The sequence below is a fragment of the Anomalospiza imberbis genome, chromosome 21, assembly GCF_031753505.1.
Source record: "Anomalospiza imberbis isolate Cuckoo-Finch-1a 21T00152 chromosome 21, ASM3175350v1, whole genome shotgun sequence".
Classification (NCBI taxonomy): domain Eukaryota; kingdom Metazoa; phylum Chordata; class Aves; order Passeriformes; family Viduidae; genus Anomalospiza; species Anomalospiza imberbis.
The window spans coordinates 2,687,214-2,706,392 of NC_089701.1; the positions used below are offsets into that span (position 1 = coordinate 2,687,214).

Genomic DNA, 19,179 nt, shown 5'->3' on the forward strand with positions numbered 1-19,179 from the left:
CCTGGGGGCCTAATTAGGAAAGGCACATTAATTGGGGAAGGCTGGGGGGTGCACGTGTCCAAAAGCAGCAGAGTGAGAAACCAATCTCAGAATCCTTAAGGCTGAAAAATCCCTCCAAGATTACCGAGGACCGTGTTCGCCGCTAAACCCCGTCCCCAAGTGCCACATCCGTGTGCCCTTTTGAACGCTCCAGGGATGATGATTCCAGCACTGTTCCAAGGCTTAGCCACCCTTTCTGCGATGAAATTTTCCCAAACAGCCAATCCGAGCCTCCCCTGGCACAACTGGAGGCCGTTTCCTCTCACCCTGTCCCTTGTGTCCATCCTCCCGCCAGGGAGCTGTGGACAGGGAGAATGAGGTGATGGACAGGAGACGATCTTGAATGTCCCTTCCAACCCACCCCAGTCCGTGACTGCATGAAAACAGCTCTTCGGGAATCAAAAGCGCCGAGGCAGCGCAAAAACATTCCCTCCTGAGCCTCCTTTTCTCCAGGCTGAGCCCCCCCAGCAGCTCCTGGTGCTCCGGACCCCGCATCAGCTTCGTGGCTCTGTGAGCTGCAGCTCTATTTTACACAAACACGAAGCTTTTTAGTGGGGTGAACCCCCGTTCCAGCCACCAGAAGAATGCCTGTCATCCACCAGCATGGATGCTGTCACACCCTACACCCAACAAGAAGCTCTGGAGAGGAAAACACAGGGATCTCAACAAACATCTTAATCAAGGGTCGTTATCAGTGCAGAGCTGCTCCTGCACTCCATCATTAAAGCAGGGGAATAGCCTCAAAGCCCCGGCCAAGCAGGGGAAGCAGCACTTTGATGCTGGTGTGGGAACCAGAGGCAGCGCTGTGATTTTTAAGTGCCTTTCATCTCCCTCTTTTGTAGGAACATTTTTATAAACCAGCTTGTCAAATACAATTTCCCTGCGCAGGCATGAGTTGCAGATAAAGCCCTGGTTCTCCCTTGAGATTTCCCCCAACAGGTGTAATCTGAGGAAACATGATTTTAATTAGCCTGATTGGGCTTTTTTGTGTGCTAAATAGCATCAATAGCTCACATCTGTGTCTATAGTCAGATATTTATGTTACATATTTAACCCCCTTATACAGGGGAACACGATGTGAACACCTACAATGGGGTCTCACCTTTGCTGTTCTCCTGATAAACACATGATTATAAAGAATTTCCACATTAAAGCATGCAATCCCTTTTAAACCTGAAGTTTTCTAGCTGGTTTGCTGTACTCAGCAGTAGTTCTGGACTTGAGTGACCCATTATAAATGAAAGCCTCTGCCAGTGAGGACAGCGTGTGTCCTTCTCTCCTGCTTCACAGAATCACAGAATGGTTTGGGAGGGACCCTAAAAATCATCCAATTCCACCCCTGCCAGGGCAAGGACACCTTCCACTATCCCAGGGTGCTCCAGGCCCCATGCAGCCTGGCCTTGGACACTTCCAGGGATCCAGGGGCAGCCACAGCTGCTCTGTTCCTCAGCTCCCCTGGGATACAACGCAAACGATTCTGACCTTTTTCTGGTAATTTATTCAGTCTTCAGGTTGCACACAACCAGAAACGCAACCTTGCCCCACGGGCTTGCTGTGAAAAGGATCATTCTTTGAGTTTAGAAACGTGGAAAAGGCTAAAGGAGAGTATCTCTATCCCTTACCAGTATTCTGCACCATGTCGGAGAATCTGAGTTTTATTTATTTACTCAATCAGTCGCTGTGATTATTCAGAGTACCCCAGCCACATTAACCCCTGTGTGATTTGAGCGAGGCTAAGCCCGAGATGAATTTGGCTCCTTTTGCACATTCTTCAGGGGCTGATTTCAGCTGCAGCAACAATTCCTCAATCAGGGCTGGAGCAGCTGCGAGCAAGCACCAACAGCCTGGAGGGAGAAGCAATACAGAGTAGCAGTTTCTGAATGTCCCATCTAATTGAGCAGGAATAATGAAAACAAAGAGTGAAAAAAAAAAAAACACACAACCAAGCCCTCCAGCATGTAAACAAATAGTTCAGGGATTCCTCAGAGCACCAACATACCTGCCATGGCAATAGCCGGTGCTAATCTTGTTTTACAGCCAACACTCCTGAACGCTTCCCTCGGCAGGATGCGATTTTGGTGCTTCTCAGCCTTTTTCACCTGGAATGCCGGGACAGCCGTGCTTGCCGTGATCCAGTCACTCCTCGGCATCTTCTGGTGCTGGGAGGGCTTGGAATTCAGCTCCCAGAAATCTTCACCCACACGAGGCTTGTGGTGGGACAACGTGGGTTGCTTGGTTGGTGTGGGAAGAAGCCTCAAGTGTGACAGGAGAGTTTGAAACTGGGGCCATTTCTCTTGTTTCTCCTTTAACTTAGCCTCCATCCCAGCTGGATCTGTGACACCACAATCATCTCACGTGCCCACAGGTTGGCTGGTCACCAGATGCCTTCATAAATCGAAGTCATTTGGGGCTAAGCACTTAAAACCTAAAGTTTTGCATCCTTTCTCCTCTACTCCTTAAAAACCTTAATTGACTTCTAGTTTGAATTACCTCGTGGATAATTAATTAGTAGCCATCCCTTTGCTTCTTTCCATGGTATTTAGCCCCCTCTTTCCTCATGCTGTCCTTCTGCCCATTCCTCACGGACAATCCCATGCTTTGCAGCCCCTCTTGTTAAACGAGCCCACATGTGCTGCCTCTTGCAATGTCACATTGTTTTCCATGTCCTCATAAACCCTTTTTTATTTATTTTTTTTTTCATCTATTCCAGGCCAAATTTCTGCCTTGCCCACGAGTGACTCGGTTTCACTCTGGATGAGGCAGGAGAGGATCCTCCTAAGGCCTCCTCACTTTGGGATGAGGGTGTCCCAGCCCCGCTGGCAGCACTGGGGCTGTGCTGGGCTGGTTCTGGGGTGGGAATGTGTGGGAGAAGCCTGGGAGGCTGGGCTGTGTGGGATTCCTGAGCAGCTCATGTGTGAGTCACGCTGGAGGCAGACAAACTCCATCCAGTGCATTCCAGATGGGATGCAGCCGCAGGCAGGGGCTGACACATCCCGCGAAGCCCAGCTCCCTCCAGGATGTCTGTCCTTCTGGGTGTTGAGATGCTCGCTGGTGACACGTTCTGCAGGGGGGAAGAGTGGTTTGTTCTCCCTTCAAATACCCCTTTCCATGGAGTTTGAGGCTCCCTTTCCTGGGATGCCACCTCCCTGACCTCGGAAGGTGCATTTCACTGCTGTGGGTGGCACATCCACCGCCACTGTCACAGCACCAGTAGCTGACCAGCTGCACAGCAGGTGTTTGGTGGCCCTGGATCTGTCTGGGGCTGGACACCGGGCCCGTGCACACACAAGCCCTCTCCCTCCCCAGCCACGGAGTGGAAAATACCAGCATTCCAGGCTTATGTGATTTGGGAGGAGGTCAATGGCTGCGCTATTTATATCCAGTTATTTGGGGACTTTGCAGCTGCATTTGCACTGCAGAGTCCCTGTGGGGTAGAGAAAGAATGAAATTAAATTAAATTACCTTAAAAATCTTGAGCACAGCAAGCACAGCAAACATTTCTGGTTTGTGTCCAGAGTGGCTCAAGTAAAACTGTCCCTCTGGTGCTGCTGTTCCTGGTTTCTTTGAAGATGCATGAGGGACATTCTTTAAAACAATTTTTCCATGTTTCCCCTTTTAGATCTTGACCCGATGGCCTGAGGATATCAGAGCAGGTAAAGAGCTACCTGGGCAGAGCCCCTCCTGCCTTGCTCAGGTGTCTCAAGTCAGTGAGAGTTTAGCAGAAGTTAAAGAGGAATTTTCAGTGTCCAAAGCTCTTCTCTGTTTTTTTTTTTTACACAGAGAACAAGATGTTGAGGAAGCTCCAGTCCTCTGTGCAAGGAGCAGCTCTGAAAGACAGCAGGTGTCAAATCCAGAACTCAACTGACCCGTAACAAAAACACCAAGTTCCAGTTTTAGTAAAATCTAGATGCCCAGAAGCATCATTTATTGCAAATCAGTTAACCAAAAAAAATACATCATTTTTGCAAACTACAACTTTGCATGTAGATAGCTTTATTACAGAAGATATCTTTTCTTAAACTACACTCTAGTTTATAAAACATAGGAAGATTCAACACCACGTGATGTTTTTATCACTCATATTAGGCGTGTCACAATAACAATGGTCTGAAATGTTAACTAAGATGAGTGCTCAGCAAGGCGCTGTGCCTTGAGAAATATCCATTTTATTTGGTGTTCTAATAGAAAAGAATGAGGAAAAGGAACCCTTTTCTTAGGTTTTCTTGATTAACTGCTCTCTATCTGCCTGTCCCATACACGTTATCTAGTCTTAGGGTGTCTGCTCGCTTTTGCACCCGAGTGAGTGATATTCCAACACCTCTGTAAGGTGATATATTTATGATATATTTAAGACTTGCTCATTTAGATTTTTGAAACAAAATCCACCTTTTTTCTTGAAAAAAAAAAAAGAAACAAACCAAAAAAACCCCCCATATTTACAAACATTAAATCTGCCACAGGCTTATACTATATTTTACATGATACACAGAACGAGTGCACATCAATATAAAAAAAGATGCATCACTCCAGGCTAAGGTCACAGAACAAAATGTCAACGTTTCACAGCACAGCTGTGCTGGCCCCTCGCCCTCCAGTTTGGCCAGTCCAGCCTCCCACCAAAACCAGCAGCACATCCCACTGGGCACCCAGTGAGGGCTCTGCCAGAGGAGCTGGGGGTGGCAGTGTGATAATGCTTTGTAATCTCACTCAGGGTGTCTGCACTGCCAGACACACCTTCTTCTAAAAAATAGGCAGGCCATCCTTAAAATAAGGATGTGGTTTACAAAGTTTATATTGGCATTTATTTCTTAAAACAGTTACTCAAACACGAAAACAAAACAAAAAAATCAGTAAAGATATTCAAAGTAAAATTAAGTCTCCTTTGTGTATATACTCCATAGTTATGGGCTTGCTCTCTTGGAAGTTTGGTAAATACATTTCTTTTTGATGGGGGACAGTATTCATGTTTTGTAGGGTTTATTTTTAGCTTAGAAACTGTTCTTACAGGTCTATAATCCTGATTTTCTTTTTCTTTTTTTTTTTAGATCATAAAAATCATTTAAATATATATATTTTTTATATATATAAAAACAAGAGAGAACAAAAATTTCTATTATCAAGGCAAATGTACAACTATATAATACTGAAATTTAAACATAGATTCATGACTGGTACCATAAAATGTCCTCTCGTATAATTGCAAAGGAAACATTTTAAAGTACATTTAAAAAATTTGTCCATACTTAATGTTTTTCCCCTTAAGGAGTGGTATTTTTAGTCAATTTTTCCTTCCCCTCTTCTTTCTCACCTCTCTTTCTGAGTTGAAAGAGAAAAAAAATAAATTAATGGCATTTCAGAATCACAAATCGTTGCTTATAGCTTTACATAAACATTTCCTCTCAAATCAAACACAATGAACCCCCCCAAACAAAAGAGAACGTCCTATAAAAACCTAATTTGTTGATTTCTCGAAACACAACTGGTGTCCCACACTGAGTTCTTAACAATAGAACATATAAATAAAAAGGCAGTGTTCTCATGTAAAATAAAAAGTACATAAATAAATACTAAAAAAAAAAAAAAGGAATTAATTTGTCTTTTTCTTTTCTTTTTTTTCTTTTTTATAAAAACATCTTTAAAAAGGATCCTTTAAAAAAAGCATCCGACGTCCTTTTTTTTAAAAAAAAACCCAAAAGATCTCCCTCGAGCTTCTGGCTCGCAGCGAGCGTCTCTAAAACACCTCTTTTTTTTTTTTTTTTTTTCACTTGAAGGCCTCGGGGATGTGTCCCATCTGTGACTGCATACTCGTGGGAGGGCTGGAGATGCCCTCGGACCAGTCGGACACGTTGGAGTGAGGCGAGGAGCTGGACCACTGGTCCGGCGACTCCGGCGACGGCGTGAGGAACGGGTGGTCGGGCACCTGGAGCTGGTGGCTGGGCGTGTTGTCCAAGGGGGAGGAATAACTGTGCTGGGAAGGAGGGGTCAGGAACTGCGTGGTGGTCATGGGCTGGGCGAGCGAGGAGGGCAGGGAGGTGGGCAGCATCTGGGAATCCTGCGGCAGGATGGTGTGCACGGCCATGGCGCTGCCGCTCACCGGCTGCAGGTCGGGCTGGCTCAGCTCCGTACCGAGGAAATTCTGGCCCAGGTGGCCGCTCCCGTTGGAGCCGCTGGGGTTGTGGTGCTGCTGCGGCTGCTGCGGCGGCTGCGGCGGCTGCTGCGGCTGCTGCGGCTGCGGCGGCGGCTGCAGGTTGGGCTGCTGGAGCTGCTGCTGCTGCTGCTGCTGCATCTGCTGGAGCTGCTGGCTCTGCATCAGGTGGGGCTGGGACGCCAGCCGGGTGCTGGGCATGGCCTGGTAGCTCATCATCTGCGACAAGCTGGTGGTGGGCAGCCCGTTGTGCAGCGAGGTCATCATGCCGTGCTGCAGGTTTTGGGGCTGCTGGTGCGCCCCGGGCTGCAGGTTGCCTCTCAGGGGGTTGTACTGGCTCTGCACCATCCCGTTCTGCAGCCGGGTGAGCCAGTCACACTGCCCGTTCAGGCTGGCCCCGCTGCCCACCGAGAAGCTCATGGGGGCACTGCTCATCCCCGTGCTGGGGCTGGACACCGGCAGGTGGGACAGGCGCGGAGGCACCGAGTCGAAGCCCATCCTGCTGGAGTTGCCCATGGCCATATCCTGCTTGCCCGCCATGTTGAGGTGGTTGATGCTCAGGTGGGCATCGGGCATGCCTGGCAGGTGGTTCAGAGGCATGGAAGGCGACTGCTGGAACGGAGAGGTCATCAGCGGCGGAGAGGCCACGTCCGAGAGGTACCCGTGCGGCGACTCCAGGGAGTCCACTGGCGATAGCACACCGGAGTTGTCCAGCAGACACCCTTTTCCATCCTGCGACTTTTTCCTCCGGGCTTTGAGGTCTTTGGCATCCTTGCCATTGCAGCTCAGCCCCTTGGTGCTCGGCTTCCTGGCCTTCTTGCCCTGCACGGCGGGCTTGAGGTTGCCGATGTAGCTGTTGGGGGAGCAGAGCGGGGGGGACAGGGTGGGTGCCCCCAGGGGGCCGTTGTGCAGCGTGGGGCTCCGCACCAGGTTGTACTCGTCCAGCAGCCGGACGATGTCGTGGTGCATGCGCTCCTGGGCGATGTCCCGCGGCAGCCGGTCCATGTGGTCCGTGATGTCCCGGTTGGCAAAATGGTCCAGCAGCACCTTGGCGGTTTCGTAGCTCCCTTCTCTGGCTGCCAGGAACAGTGGGGTCTCCTCCTGGAAAGCCAGCAAGGTTTGGTTAGGGTTGAGTTCACAGATTCTCCTGGCAAACGCTGCCTCGAGCTCCACACCCATGTGGTTGGGTGGCAGAGATGGTCTGCCATCATCTCTCCTCTGGTGAGGGCTTGCTCCTTCTTTTTCCTACCCTGCTGAGCCATGTCCTTGTACTGGTATCAAACCAGGAACCCTAGGAGTGACCCAGAACATGCTGGAGGAGGCCACAAAGACACTGCTCACCAGGCACTGCATGGCCCCTCAACATCACCCCTACAACCAGATCCCACAGTACTCCTTTGAGCTAAATCCACCTTCATTCACAGCAGAACAATCAAATCAGAGTCTCAGTGCCAGACATTTGTAATTCAGCCAGGAATTACTCTTTAACAGACTCCCCAGATGGTTCTTCCCTTGCATATATCAACCTAGGAGATCCTACCTTATTATTCTGCATGTCCTTATTGGCACCATTCTTCAGGAGGACCATTGCAGCTTCCACATTATTCACAGCAGCTGCCCAGTGCAGGGCTGACTTGCCTGGAGAGGAAAACCACGAAATACAACACACATCAGAGAGTGCTGAGATCAACAGCAAGCAGCCCTTTTGTCCCATGTCTGGGTGAACTGGTGTTTTAGCTGCCTCAGTACCTAAATCGTCCACGGCATTGACGTCAGCGTGGCAGTTGATGAGGTCATCCAGCATCCCCTCCACAGCCAAACGAGCAGCCAGGATCAGGGGAGTGGTGCCGTCGTGCATTCGGGCATCCAGGTCTGTTGCCCTGTTCCTAATCAGGATCTGCCACAAGAAGGGCCAAAGCAGAGGGAACACAAACGTTAGGAGGGGCAGACAGCAAGGCACTCCAGGTATCAAGGTCTCAGGACCTGCAATGCCCTTTCCAAAAGTTCATCTCTCCAGCTCTGCTCCCAGTCCAGCGCTGCTGCTTTGCTCTTCCCCAAGACAAGAGGGGCTTCATTTTTTACGAGTGCCACCCCACAGGTGAGAGCAGGAGACCCCGTGACAAGACTCTTCACGTAGCACCACTATTCCCCCCGAAAACCCCGAAACCGGCGGCCAAAGCACCGCTTACCTGGAAGACTCCTTGTGCGTCGGCAGAGACGGCGGCGTGCAGAGGCGTCCGGCCCATGTTGTCCTGGATGTTGGCGTCGGCGCTGGCCTCCAGCAGGCGCTTGGCAGCGTCCGAGCGGGAGTACCTGGCGGCCAGGTGCAGGGCGGTCTCGCCCGTGCGGTCAGTCTGGTTGTGCAGGCTGGCGCCCTGGTAGATGAAGTCCGAGATGACGGCAGGAGCGTCGTCCTCCTCCTCGCTGTTGCCGGTCTCCAGCCCTCCTCCGCTGCACGAGGCGATCATGAGCGGGGTGAAGCCGTCTGAAAGCACAGGGGAGCTCAGGATGAAAAAAGGCTTTTTACCCTCCGTAATGCAGGAGGCTCTGCCAGATGCTCTGCCTGCGATAGATGCTTATTCTCCTGGGTGCACCAAGACTGAGTTCCTGACTAGTTCGGAACATCAAACAAGAATACCCTTCCTCTGATATGGATCTGAAATTCCTTAGTGGTATCTCACTGCTTTTCCTATTTCATCTGCTCCATGGAAGGTGCAGTTTGTAAGGAAGGCTGCTCAAAGCAAATAGAGTATGGTAAATATCTTCATTATTTCAGAGGACAATTTCACAGACATGGGGAAGACCAAGTGTTGGTAAGAATTTAAAAATTCTTACTAACCACTGTTAAAAACCTTAAAGGAAACATTAAAACCTTAACCTAATTCTACTAAGCATTGTTAAAAACCTTAAAGGAAGACTGTGAAATGTACAAGTTGGGTGGGAGGAGAAGAATATACGAGCAGCAGAGAGATAACCTGGGTGATTTAATAGGTACTTCTGTAATTTCCACCTCAGTCACTGAACAAAAGGGCTCTCATGGAAAGCAAAATGTGACGGACTCTCTCTCTAAATCACACACAACAGCAACCCTGTGGTGCAGAGCTTGTAGCAGTGACTCTGCACCAGCAAGGGACAGGGAGGGCTGTGGGGCTGCTGCTCTCTCTGCAGGGGCTCAGGGAGGGTTCCACATGAGCTGCCAGCCAGTGCAGAAGTGCAAGGGGTCCTTACCCGGCCCTCTGACGTTGACATCCATGCAGTCAGCATCGATTTCCCCCTGTGGAGGCGTCGGGGCCATGGAGGAAATGCGCAGGTCAGCGGCGTCCAGGTGCTGCTGCGTCCACTGCCTGTGATCCGTCTGGTCATCCGTGTCCGGCAGCATCGCCTGCTCCTCAAACTGAGGGAAACAGCAGGGAGTGAGCTCCCAGGAAAGAGCCCTGGGCTGAGCTCCAGCCTGGGAAGCTCTGCGAGGCTCCAAGGTGTGTGTTTGTCACAGGCAGGCTTGCAAAGGAGCTGAGAGCAGCTATGGGGGGCCCTGAGGGTCCCTCTGCTCCTTCCGTGACAAACCCAGGAGTGACTGCCTGCAGCACAGGAACGTGGCAGAGGGCTTACCCTGAACTTCTTGGTGTCCAAGGTCTCCTCATCACCCCACTCATTCTGGTTGTCATCCATCAGTGTGCCGTCCGAAGCATTTTTGAGGGGTCTTTAAAAATAAAACCACAGAAAAAGTTATCACCTCTGCAGGAACTGTTTGTGATGTTTATCTACGTACAGGCACAAACTGAAAGAAGAATCAACCAATTTCCCAATTTCCAACCTGAGGAGGTTCCCCTCAGGTTGCATATCATTTTTTACCAAGTGCAAAAAAGATTACAAAGCACAGACCATATGGAACACTGCTTTTTTTCCCCCGTGCAGAACTTTAAGACCCCTGATTGTTCTCCTCCCTGCCACACCACTACGATGCACTAGAGAACAAAACTCCAGCAGGCTCTCCCAGAAGAGCCCTGCTGTGTCCTTTGGGTTAGCAAGCAAATTACTCACTTCAGTCCAACAGAATCCTCCCCGAGGGGCTCCCGCCGCTTCTTCTTGCTGGACTCTGTCACTTTGAAGCCTTCTGGGAACCAGAGCTGCCCATGCTCCCTGCGGCGCTTGCGGTTCACCAGCACTCCCAGCCCGATGAAGGCGAGCAAGACCAGCGCAGCCCCCACCACGTACATAGGATACAGCTGGGAGTTCTTCGTGGGCTCGGCCGTTTCACCTACAAAACAGTGGGGCACAAAGAGATGCTGAGACATTAAGCTGCATAGCAAAGCAGGGACGGAGTGGAAATGAAGGAAAATTTGTTAATAGAGGTACCTAAGTCTGATCTAAATCAGTGCCCCCCCCCCCCCCCAAAATAAGGTCATTTTATACGCTATTAATCAGAATTGCAAACTATCGGCAAATTCTCGGCTGCACAAGGCAGTCTGCACCAGGAGACAGCTTCACTTTTTTCTCCTTTAAGGAAAAGGATTAGCAAACTTCAAATCATTGCGCTTGCATTGAGCTGTTAAGACAAAAGGATTTAGGGGGGATTTTCAAGATACAAACTTCAACTCCTTGCATGTCACTGATTGATTGGAGCTGCTTGGGTTTTCTTTTTCTTTTCTTTTTTTAATAACTTTTAGAGTGATAATGATTTTGAAATAAAACCTGGAATAAGCAAAAATAATAAAGTGGGCCTGCAATTTTTTTAAAAGAAAAGACTTTAAGGAAAAAAAAATATATGTGAGGTTATTAAAAACAGACTGTGTTCAAATGCAGCCAATTGACAGATAACTAAACTCGGGGAAGGCTGGAAAGTTTTGGCTGTCTCTCCTCCTCAAGTGACCAGCTGTACTTACTTTTGACAGCTTCTATTTTGTAGGGTATGTTCAGGTTGCCAAGGGAGGCCAAGGCTCCCAGGAATGCTGCCACATCGGTGGCACTTTGGAAGCACTGGGAAGATGACTGGATGCACTGGCGGTTATCAATTTCCAAGTAGACAATGGATCTGTGAGAGAGAAGAGTCAATAAGGAACAGGGAGAGATGACCACACCGAGGACACGGGCCAGCCCTGTCTCCCTTCCCTCTTTAACCCCCATCAGTGGGAATTAGAAGGTGGGAACCCATCCCCTTGCTCCCCTGTGGCCCAAAGCCGCAGCTCACACTCATGGTCTGTTGGATTTGCCTCAGTGAATGTTGTAAAATCCAGCTCTTTATCTACAGGAATGGAAGGGAGTCTTTGCTTCACAATGTTTTATAATTACCCAGACACTACAGTATCTTAAATAATGGTGTTTGGGAGCTTTCAGATCTTCTCATATCAGTTTCACTGCTCTAACGCCTTTGCTTTCAGGGGTTTTTGATTGAGTCCACGGAGAGGGAGCAGGTTAGATGTGTATGTTTACACCAAAGATCTCAAAACACAGATTGCAGTAATTGAGTTTTACAACAAAGCTCTAGAAAGCATTTCCCAGGGAGAAAATGAGGTTTAACTTAATGACTTCCTGAAGTCAGACAGTCGGTCAGGCCAACCTCTGCTTCCAGGTTCCACCCAACCCAGCCCCGGCTCCCAACAATGCACAGGGCTCCTTCAATCGTGAGAGTCGGGCAGCATTGTATCAGGGATTCCTGAATGATCACTCCACTTTCCCACATGAGAGCAAAATCCGGTTTCTGTTCACACAGAAAGCAACATCTAAATACAATTATCTGGCCTACATCCTTCCCTTCCTAGCATGTTACTATTATCAACACAGAGAACACAGTGAGTGCTGCTCAGAGAAGATGGAACCCTCTTACCCTCTGATGTCCATCTGATCGAGCTCCCTCTTCTGCCTCCTGCCAGCCCTGGAGTAGAGGCTGCTCTTCACTTTGTTGATGACAGCACTGGACATATCTGACCAGTCCTCTGTGGACCTCTTGATGTAATGTTTTTTCAGCTCCTCCTCGTTGCCGTAGTATGGGAAGATCATATACTCCCCCTTGGGGTTCTTCTTGAAGACCACGTTGGTGTGCAGCACACGGCTCAGCTCCCGCAGGAAGTTGAAGGAGTTGTTCTTCAGGTTCTCGGGGGTGATGAGGACCACCACCACCAGTGTGCCATCTGCCAGCTTCTCTGGCATGTTGTTTGCACAGTCCAGACCATCCCACTCGCACTCAAAATTGTTGCAGCCCTGGTCGCAGTGACCATCCGAGAAGTGATCTTTGCAGTACTGGTCATACAGAGGGCTGGGTGGAGGAAGAAGCAAGGCAGAAGAAAGAATTAGACCAAGTACTGCAAATAATACCTATCTGCTGAGAAAAGCAGTGGTGGTCTCTCGTTTGTATAAATATTCTTCACCCTGACAGACATTAAACCAGTTTACATAGAAAGCAGCTGTTTTATGCAGCACTGTGAAGCATTCACCGCTGCAGGTGAGAGAGAGCAGCTGTTAAATTATAAAAGAAAAAGGAACAAATTGCTGTGACTCAGAGAAGGCATGGGGACACAGAATAGTTACTAAGACCAGAGTTGGTCCAGGAATCTGGGACTAAGTTTCTGCTGTTGCCAAAGACAATGTTTGGGAAATGCTTGGATGTTAACATCATCATGTTTCCTGGCTGCTCTTCCATCTGGGGTCTCCCTGACTTCAAACTGACTCTGTTACTGCTGTGAGTTGGAGAATTCACTTCTGTGGAGTGATACAAGCAAGGACAGGGAAGCCATCTGCAGTGAGTCAAACCCAGAGAGCTTCCAAGTAGATGTAAACTCAGAAGGACCACAGGGAGATGTGACTGCTTGAGTTGCAGCCCCACAGGCAGCAGAACAGAATGTTGGGAGTGAACAGCAGGCCTGAGTCTAGGACTTTTACCAGATACAATCAGAACAACCAGAGGGTCACCAGAGATGGTGACCCTGATGGGCTTCAAAACAAGAAGGTTTTAAAGAAGCCACTTACTTGCACTGCCCCTCGTATTTCTGGCAGTCAAACCCATCGTAGAGGCAGCCAGCATTATTGCACTGGGAGTCACACTTGCCATCGTTGAAATACTTCCAGCACTGCAGAGACTGGGAGCAGTTCTTCCAGGGGTCGTTGAAGTTGAGGGAGCAGTCGCCCCCGTCCCAGCCGCAGGCGTGGTTGTTGCATTTCCCGTCGCAGATCTTGTTGCCGGCGTACCCCGCGCACACGGCGATCTCGCACTTCTCCTCGATCTTGGGGGGGATGATGTCCTGCCCGATGCCACCCTGGAAGTCGAAGTCGAGGATGTGGCAGTTGAGGCCGTTGAAGTTGGCGGGGCAGTTGCAGCGGTAGTAGGGGGCGGCGTCGCTGAAGAACTCGCAGGTGCCCCCGTTGTAGCAGGGGTTGGAGGTGCAGGGGCTGCTGGCCGGGTACTGGCACTCGGGGCCCGTGAAGGCCGGCGTGCACATGCACTTGGAGCTCTTGTGGATGGAGATGCAGGTGCCACCGTTCAGGCAGTGCAGGTTCCCACAGGTGCGGGAGTCGTTCTCGCAGGTGGCACCCACGAATCCCTGGGGAAGGCACAGCAAGGAGGGAGTCAGAACCACTACAAGCAGCATTAACACATGTGTGTTCTGGGAAACTGAAACTCACCCTCTAAAGCTGGTGATGGGCAAGAGTAATCTTGAATGTAAAGCCCATTAGAGCATCCCCCCAAAGTGAAGGGAGCTCTTCTCCTTATCTCTCTGTCTCACTTTGTGTGGTGCAAATATCTGCAAATATCTGTCTGTCCCACTTTGTGTGGTGCCTGTTCTACCTTCAGGCCTGAGCCATCTTCTCCTTAACTCTATTCCAGCATCCTTGCAAGCGTGGAGGGTGCACATTTATGGATGCACCCAAAGCAAAGCATCCTCCCATTCATGCCCATCCCAGGTGGGGAAGCCTCAGGGGTAAATTGGCTTCTTGACCACCTCTCATGCCCACACTCATTCCCTCCTCCTGCAGAGGAGCAGACACCTACCGGGGGGCACTTGCAGATGAAGCCACGGCCAGTGTTGCTGGCAACAGCACAGGTTCCCCCATTTCTGCAGGGCTTGCCTTTGCAGCCGTCCACCACGGTGTCACAGCGACGGCCTGCGAGGGAGAGGAGCGTGTGAGGAGCAGACAGAGGTGTGCAGGGATGCCTGGGGGGGTGCTGGGGGCTGCAGGCTGGACCCTGGGAGCAGAGGGGATGCAGTGCTCACCTGCATAGCCAGGTCTGCACTCGCATTTGTAGTCATTGACCCGCTGCACGCAGTTCTGGGTGCCGCGGGCGTCGCAGGGGTTGGACAGGCACTCGTTGACATCTCCCTCGCAGCGCTCCCCTACAAAGCCAGGGGGGCAGATGCAGCTGTAGCCACCTACCCGATCCTTGCACTTGCCATTGTTAAAGCACTTGGGCCCCAGGGTGACAGGATCAAAGAAAGGGCTGCAGTCATCCACATTGATCTCACAGTGCACCCCTAGAGAGAGGGGGAACAACCCACACAGCTCATCAAACAGTATCGGGGGCCCGCTGCTCCCTAGTGTGAGCCTGCCCTGCCAAGGGGCTGAGCCTGACCACGTCAGTGGCAGCCTGAGCCACCTCTCAGGCAGGAGGGACATGGCACCACGTGGCCAAGGCCGCGTGGCCTTGACGGCTAAGCCCACAAGCAAACACAAACCTCGCCCGCTGCGTTTGCTGCTGCCAGCCCGAGCAGCTAATGAGCAGAATCCAAGGATATCTGCACTCAACCCACTAATGCCCCAGCCTGGGGAATTAATTTACCTTGAGTTCCTCTGGGGCAGGAGCATTTGTAGGTATTGATGAGATCGATGCAGGTTCCTCCATTCTGGCATGGGTGGGACAAGCACTCATTGATCTCCTCTGAGCAGTTAACTCCATGATAACCAGCCACACACTGCAAGGAGGAAAGAGGGGAACTCTCAGAGAGGTTCCTTCCATTCTCACACGGCTCTAGGAGCATAGCCAGCACCCGAATCTCCAACGTGGTAAAGGGGCATCATGCAAGGGCAGCATCTTGGGCAGCAGAAAAACAGTAACTGAGGCTTTTTCCCTGGGAATTCCTGCCCCCTAGGCACCCACCTCGCAGGAGTAGCCTCCCAGGTAGTCAGTGCAGGTGGCTCCGTTCTGGCAGGGGTTGGGGGAGCATTCATCCACCTGCTCCTCGCAGTAGCTGCCGGTGTAGCCGGCTTGGCAGCGGCAGAAATGAGTGTTGCCAGTGTCAACACAGAGCCCCGAGTTCCTGCAGAGATGTGCTACATCGATACCTGCCAGGGAGAGCAGAGTGAGATGCAGGGACCTTGGTGACACCCACACACCACAGGGCCACGTCCTGGCCGCCACACATCCCACAGGGAATCACAGCCTTGGGCGTGCATTGCTAGAGCAATCCTTGAGATCGCTCTGTGCCAAAGATGCCCACCAAGAGAACTGGCCACATCCCTGCTCAGTGCCCAGCACAGGGGACACCTGGGGACCCCAGCCTGTCCCTGTACACGTGGCAGGGCCTTACCTTGCTGCTTAGCAGCCACCTCGCAGGACACGCTGGGGACATCGCAGTAGAGCCCTGTCCAGCCGCTGTTGCACTCGCAGTGGTACAGGTTGCTGGTCTGCCAGCACTTGCCTCCGTTTTTGCAGGGTGAGGAGTCACACCAACGCACCAGGTTCTGGGGGAGCAGAGCAAGAGATGAGGGTGAGGACCCAGCAGGGCTCCTGCAGGAGTGGAGACTGCAGTGACGCCCAGATCCCCACAGCAGCTTCCACCCGAGGTTCTGTACCTGGCAGTTGAGCCCGGTGTATCCCTGGGGACAGGTGCACTTGTACGTCCCGTAGCTGTCCTGACACGTGCCCCCGTTCAGGCACGGCTTGGAGTCACACTCGTTGATGTTGTGCTCACAGTAGCTGCCCGTGAAGCCGGGCAGGCAGACACAGGTGAAGGTGTTGATGCCATCCACGCATGTGCCACCGTTGAAGCAGGAGCTGGGGACACAGACATCGCACCCCAGTGAGTCAGCGCCGGTCGTGCCCCACGCCAAAGGCCCCAGACACCAACCCAGGGCTATGGGGACCTCAGCCCCTCGTCCCCGGTGGCAGGACTGTACCTCTCTGTGCAGTCAGGGGTGTTGTTCTCGCAGTGGATGCCGCTGAAGCCGGAGGGGCAGGTGCAGGTGTAGCTGTTGACGCAGTCGGTGCAGTTGGCCCCGTTCTTGCAGGGGTTGCTGGCGCACTCGTTGATGTCCTCCTCGCACTTGGGCCCACGGAAGCCAGCCAGGCACTCGCAGAAGAACGTGCCAATGCCATCGGAGCAGGAGCCACCATTGTGGCACGGATCTGGAGAGGAGGGATGTGCACGTGAAGATGTGATGGGTCCAGCTGTGGAGCAGCAGCCCAGCCCGGGAGCTGCCCCGCGGCACTGTCCCCATACACGTTCCTTGGCCACGTGGAGCAATGGGACTGAGCTCATGGACTGGGCAGAAGCCACACCAACCCCTCCAGGAGACTGGGCAGAAGGAGAACCCATGACCCACACTGTCCCCCAGCCTCCTTCCTCCTGCCTTGGACTGACACAGCTCAACAGGGACATGCCTGAGGTGGCCCAAAAGCCAAGCAGGGCTCGCAGCACAGCCCAGGCTGCGGTGACAGCCAGGGCTGGTCCATGCAAGGGGAGGAGAATCCCAACCCCAGGCAAGGTGATGAGGCTCAGGGCTGGGCTGGGTGCAGTCTGGGGCAGCCCCTGCTCTTACTGGGCTTGCAGTCGTCGATGTCGGTGTCGCAGTTGCGGCCGGAGAAGCCGGTCCGGCAGGCGCAGCGGTAGCTCCCGTTGGTGTTCTGGCACGTGGCCCCATTCCTGCAGGGGCTCTTCACACACTCATTGATGTCAATCTCACAGGTCTGACCTGGGGACACAGCAGGACAGGGATTGCGTGGGCTAGGGGTGCTGGTGAAAGCCCCAGGGGTGACAATGACATCCTGGGTACTGCTCACACCAGGGCAGAAAGCAAGGGATGCAGGCAATGGTTGTGTCCCATCCGCCCAGCTGAGCCATGGGGCAGGTCAGGACACTCCCCAAGGCCTGGCTTCCTCCCCTGTGCCTTTCCCTCCCTGAGGGGAGCGGGGGGTTCTAACCCTCAAAAGGGCCATGTCCATACCTTGCCAGCCAGGAGGGCAACTGCAGGAGAAGCTCTTGTAGTCCTCTGACTCCTGGCACTCGCCACCGTTCTTGCAGGGGCTGCCAGCACAGGGGGCCAGCACATCCTCACAGGTGGCTCCTGCACAGGCACAAACACCCGCTGACACCCTCCAAAAGGACAGGTGGCCCAAGACCCTGCTATCCCTGTCCCCTGCCCTGGGCTGCTGCCAGTCTGGGGAAGGCTCTGGACCTCCCCAGCACCCCAGGGCAGCCCAGTTGGGGCTGTCTCCTCCATTCTGGGTCACCTGTGACCCCGAACCCCCACAAACTTTTAAGCCCTGGCTACCTGGGCTGCATGACAGCACTGCACACTTCCTTTGGCAGGGAAGTGCTGCTCAGGGTGTCTTTCCCCCCTTGCACTCCCTCCCCCCTTCCCTCTCCGCTGCTTTTCCTGTTTACGTCCAGCCAAGGGACACGTTCCCTCCGAACCCTTATCTTCCCTGTCAGCCAATATCTCCTGAACTGGCCTTTGCTATTTTCCAGAGCCTTCCCACTCCCCGCCTGCCCAGTCCCCGTCCCCCCAGGGGTTTCTATGGCCACTGGTGAGGGCAGGAAACAGCTCATGGCTTCCTACAATTGTGCTGGGCTGCGCGAGCGGAAGCGCAGGGCCGGCAAACAGGAATTGGCTCAGCAGAATCCCCCGGCCCCTCGGCCTCGGATCGCCTCTTCCAGCACGGCTGGGGAACGCTGGGGTGTCAGTGGGGTTGCTGCTGCCCCCGAGCCACCACCCTGCTGCCCTCCAGGGGGAGGAGGAAGAGGAGGAAGGGAGGAAGCTGCGGCTGGCAGCTTCCCAAAGCTCCTGCAAATTTCCTCCAGCTGCGCCGTGGAGAGGTGGAGCCGAGGCTGTGGGCAGCCCCTAGGCAGGGCAGAACGAGGGAAGCCTTCATGCTCAGTGCCAGCTCACTGCATGTGCTGGGACCAGTCTGGTGTCACACGAGAAGCAGAAACTCCACAGAGCTGTGGTGGGGCACAGGGTGCTCCCCTCACCTGTGTAGGGCAGGAGGCAGTTGCAGGTGTAGCCAGCAACATCATCAATGCACGTGCCCTGGTTCAGGCAGGGGTTGGAAGCACATTCGTTGATATTGGTCTGGCAGTTGGGGCCTGTGTTAGGAAAAACAGACAGAAGTGGCTGTGACGGAGGTGTGCTGGTGGCAGGGGGCTGAGGGTACAGTGGGGACACGGCGGCAATGACAACAGCACACCCATTGCCCTGGGAAAGCCTCCTGTGCTCAGCTCCAGCCCTGAACTCTGCTGAAGGTGTCCAGGAGGGCTGCACTGCCACAGCTCCCAGCCACACCTGGGGCTCCACTCCCCAAAATGAAGCCTCATGGAGCACCCACCTCATGAAGGCATCATGAAGCATCATGGAGCACCCACCCACAGCTTCCACCCAGGCCTCAGCGTGAGGGGAACATGGCAGCATCCCTGGCTGCACCCTTAGAATCATGGAATCACAGACTTGTTAATGCTGGAAAAGGCCTCTAAGATCATCAAGTCCAGCCATTAACCCAGCATCACTATGTTCCACGTCCCTTTTGAACACTTCCAATCATGGTGACTCCACCACTCCCCTGGGCAGCTTGTTCCAGTGCCTGACCACCATTTCCAGGAAGAAATTTTTCAGAATATCCAATCTAAACCCCCACTTACCGCTGAAGCCCTCCCTGCAGGTGCAGATGTAGCCACTGGTCATGTCCTTGCAGGTGCCACCATTCATGCAGGGATTGGATTCACACTCGTTGTTGTTAATGTCACAGTTTGTCCCACTCCAGCCAGGGTCACAGTCACACTTGTAGCTTT

General features: G+C 52.5%; 1 protein-coding gene across 2 annotated transcripts in view; it reads right to left on the reverse strand.

Annotated features, from left to right (window-relative positions):
* Positions 1–5,019: 5,019 nt before the first annotated feature.
* NOTCH1 (notch receptor 1) overlaps positions 5,020–19,179 on the reverse strand; it is a 41,070-nt gene continuing 26,910 nt past the window's right edge. Inside the window, exons 14-34 of one of the 2 annotated variants that reach the window (XM_068211088.1) lie at positions 19,030–19,175; positions 18,367–18,480; positions 17,339–17,458; positions 16,934–17,086; positions 16,292–16,520; positions 15,968–16,169; positions 15,703–15,856; positions 15,273–15,457; positions 14,955–15,087; positions 14,392–14,511; positions 14,169–14,281; positions 13,148–13,719; positions 12,009–12,437; positions 11,068–11,216; positions 10,226–10,442; positions 9,794–9,884; positions 9,413–9,578; positions 8,374–8,669; positions 7,934–8,081; positions 7,725–7,822; positions 5,020–7,285 (exon numbers count right to left, since the gene is read on the reverse strand). In XM_068211088.1, the coding sequence (XP_068067189.1) occupies positions 5,801–7,285; positions 7,725–7,822; positions 7,934–8,081; positions 8,374–8,669; positions 9,413–9,578; positions 9,794–9,884; positions 10,226–10,442; positions 11,068–11,216; positions 12,009–12,437; positions 13,148–13,719; positions 14,169–14,281; positions 14,392–14,511; positions 14,955–15,087; positions 15,273–15,457; positions 15,703–15,856; positions 15,968–16,169; positions 16,292–16,520; positions 16,934–17,086; positions 17,339–17,458; positions 18,367–18,480; positions 19,030–19,175 (5,320 nt within the window). In that variant the 3' untranslated portion in view covers positions 5,020–5,800. Of the gene's footprint in view, positions 7,286–7,724; positions 7,823–7,933; positions 8,082–8,373; positions 8,670–9,412; positions 9,579–9,793; positions 9,885–10,225; positions 10,443–11,067; positions 11,217–12,008; positions 12,438–13,147; positions 13,720–14,168; positions 14,282–14,391; positions 14,650–14,954; positions 15,088–15,272; positions 15,458–15,702; positions 15,857–15,967; positions 16,170–16,291; positions 16,521–16,933; positions 17,087–17,338; positions 17,459–18,366; positions 18,481–19,029; positions 19,176–19,179 lie in introns of both variants that reach the window. The other variant, XM_068211087.1, reaches the window with a different exon arrangement.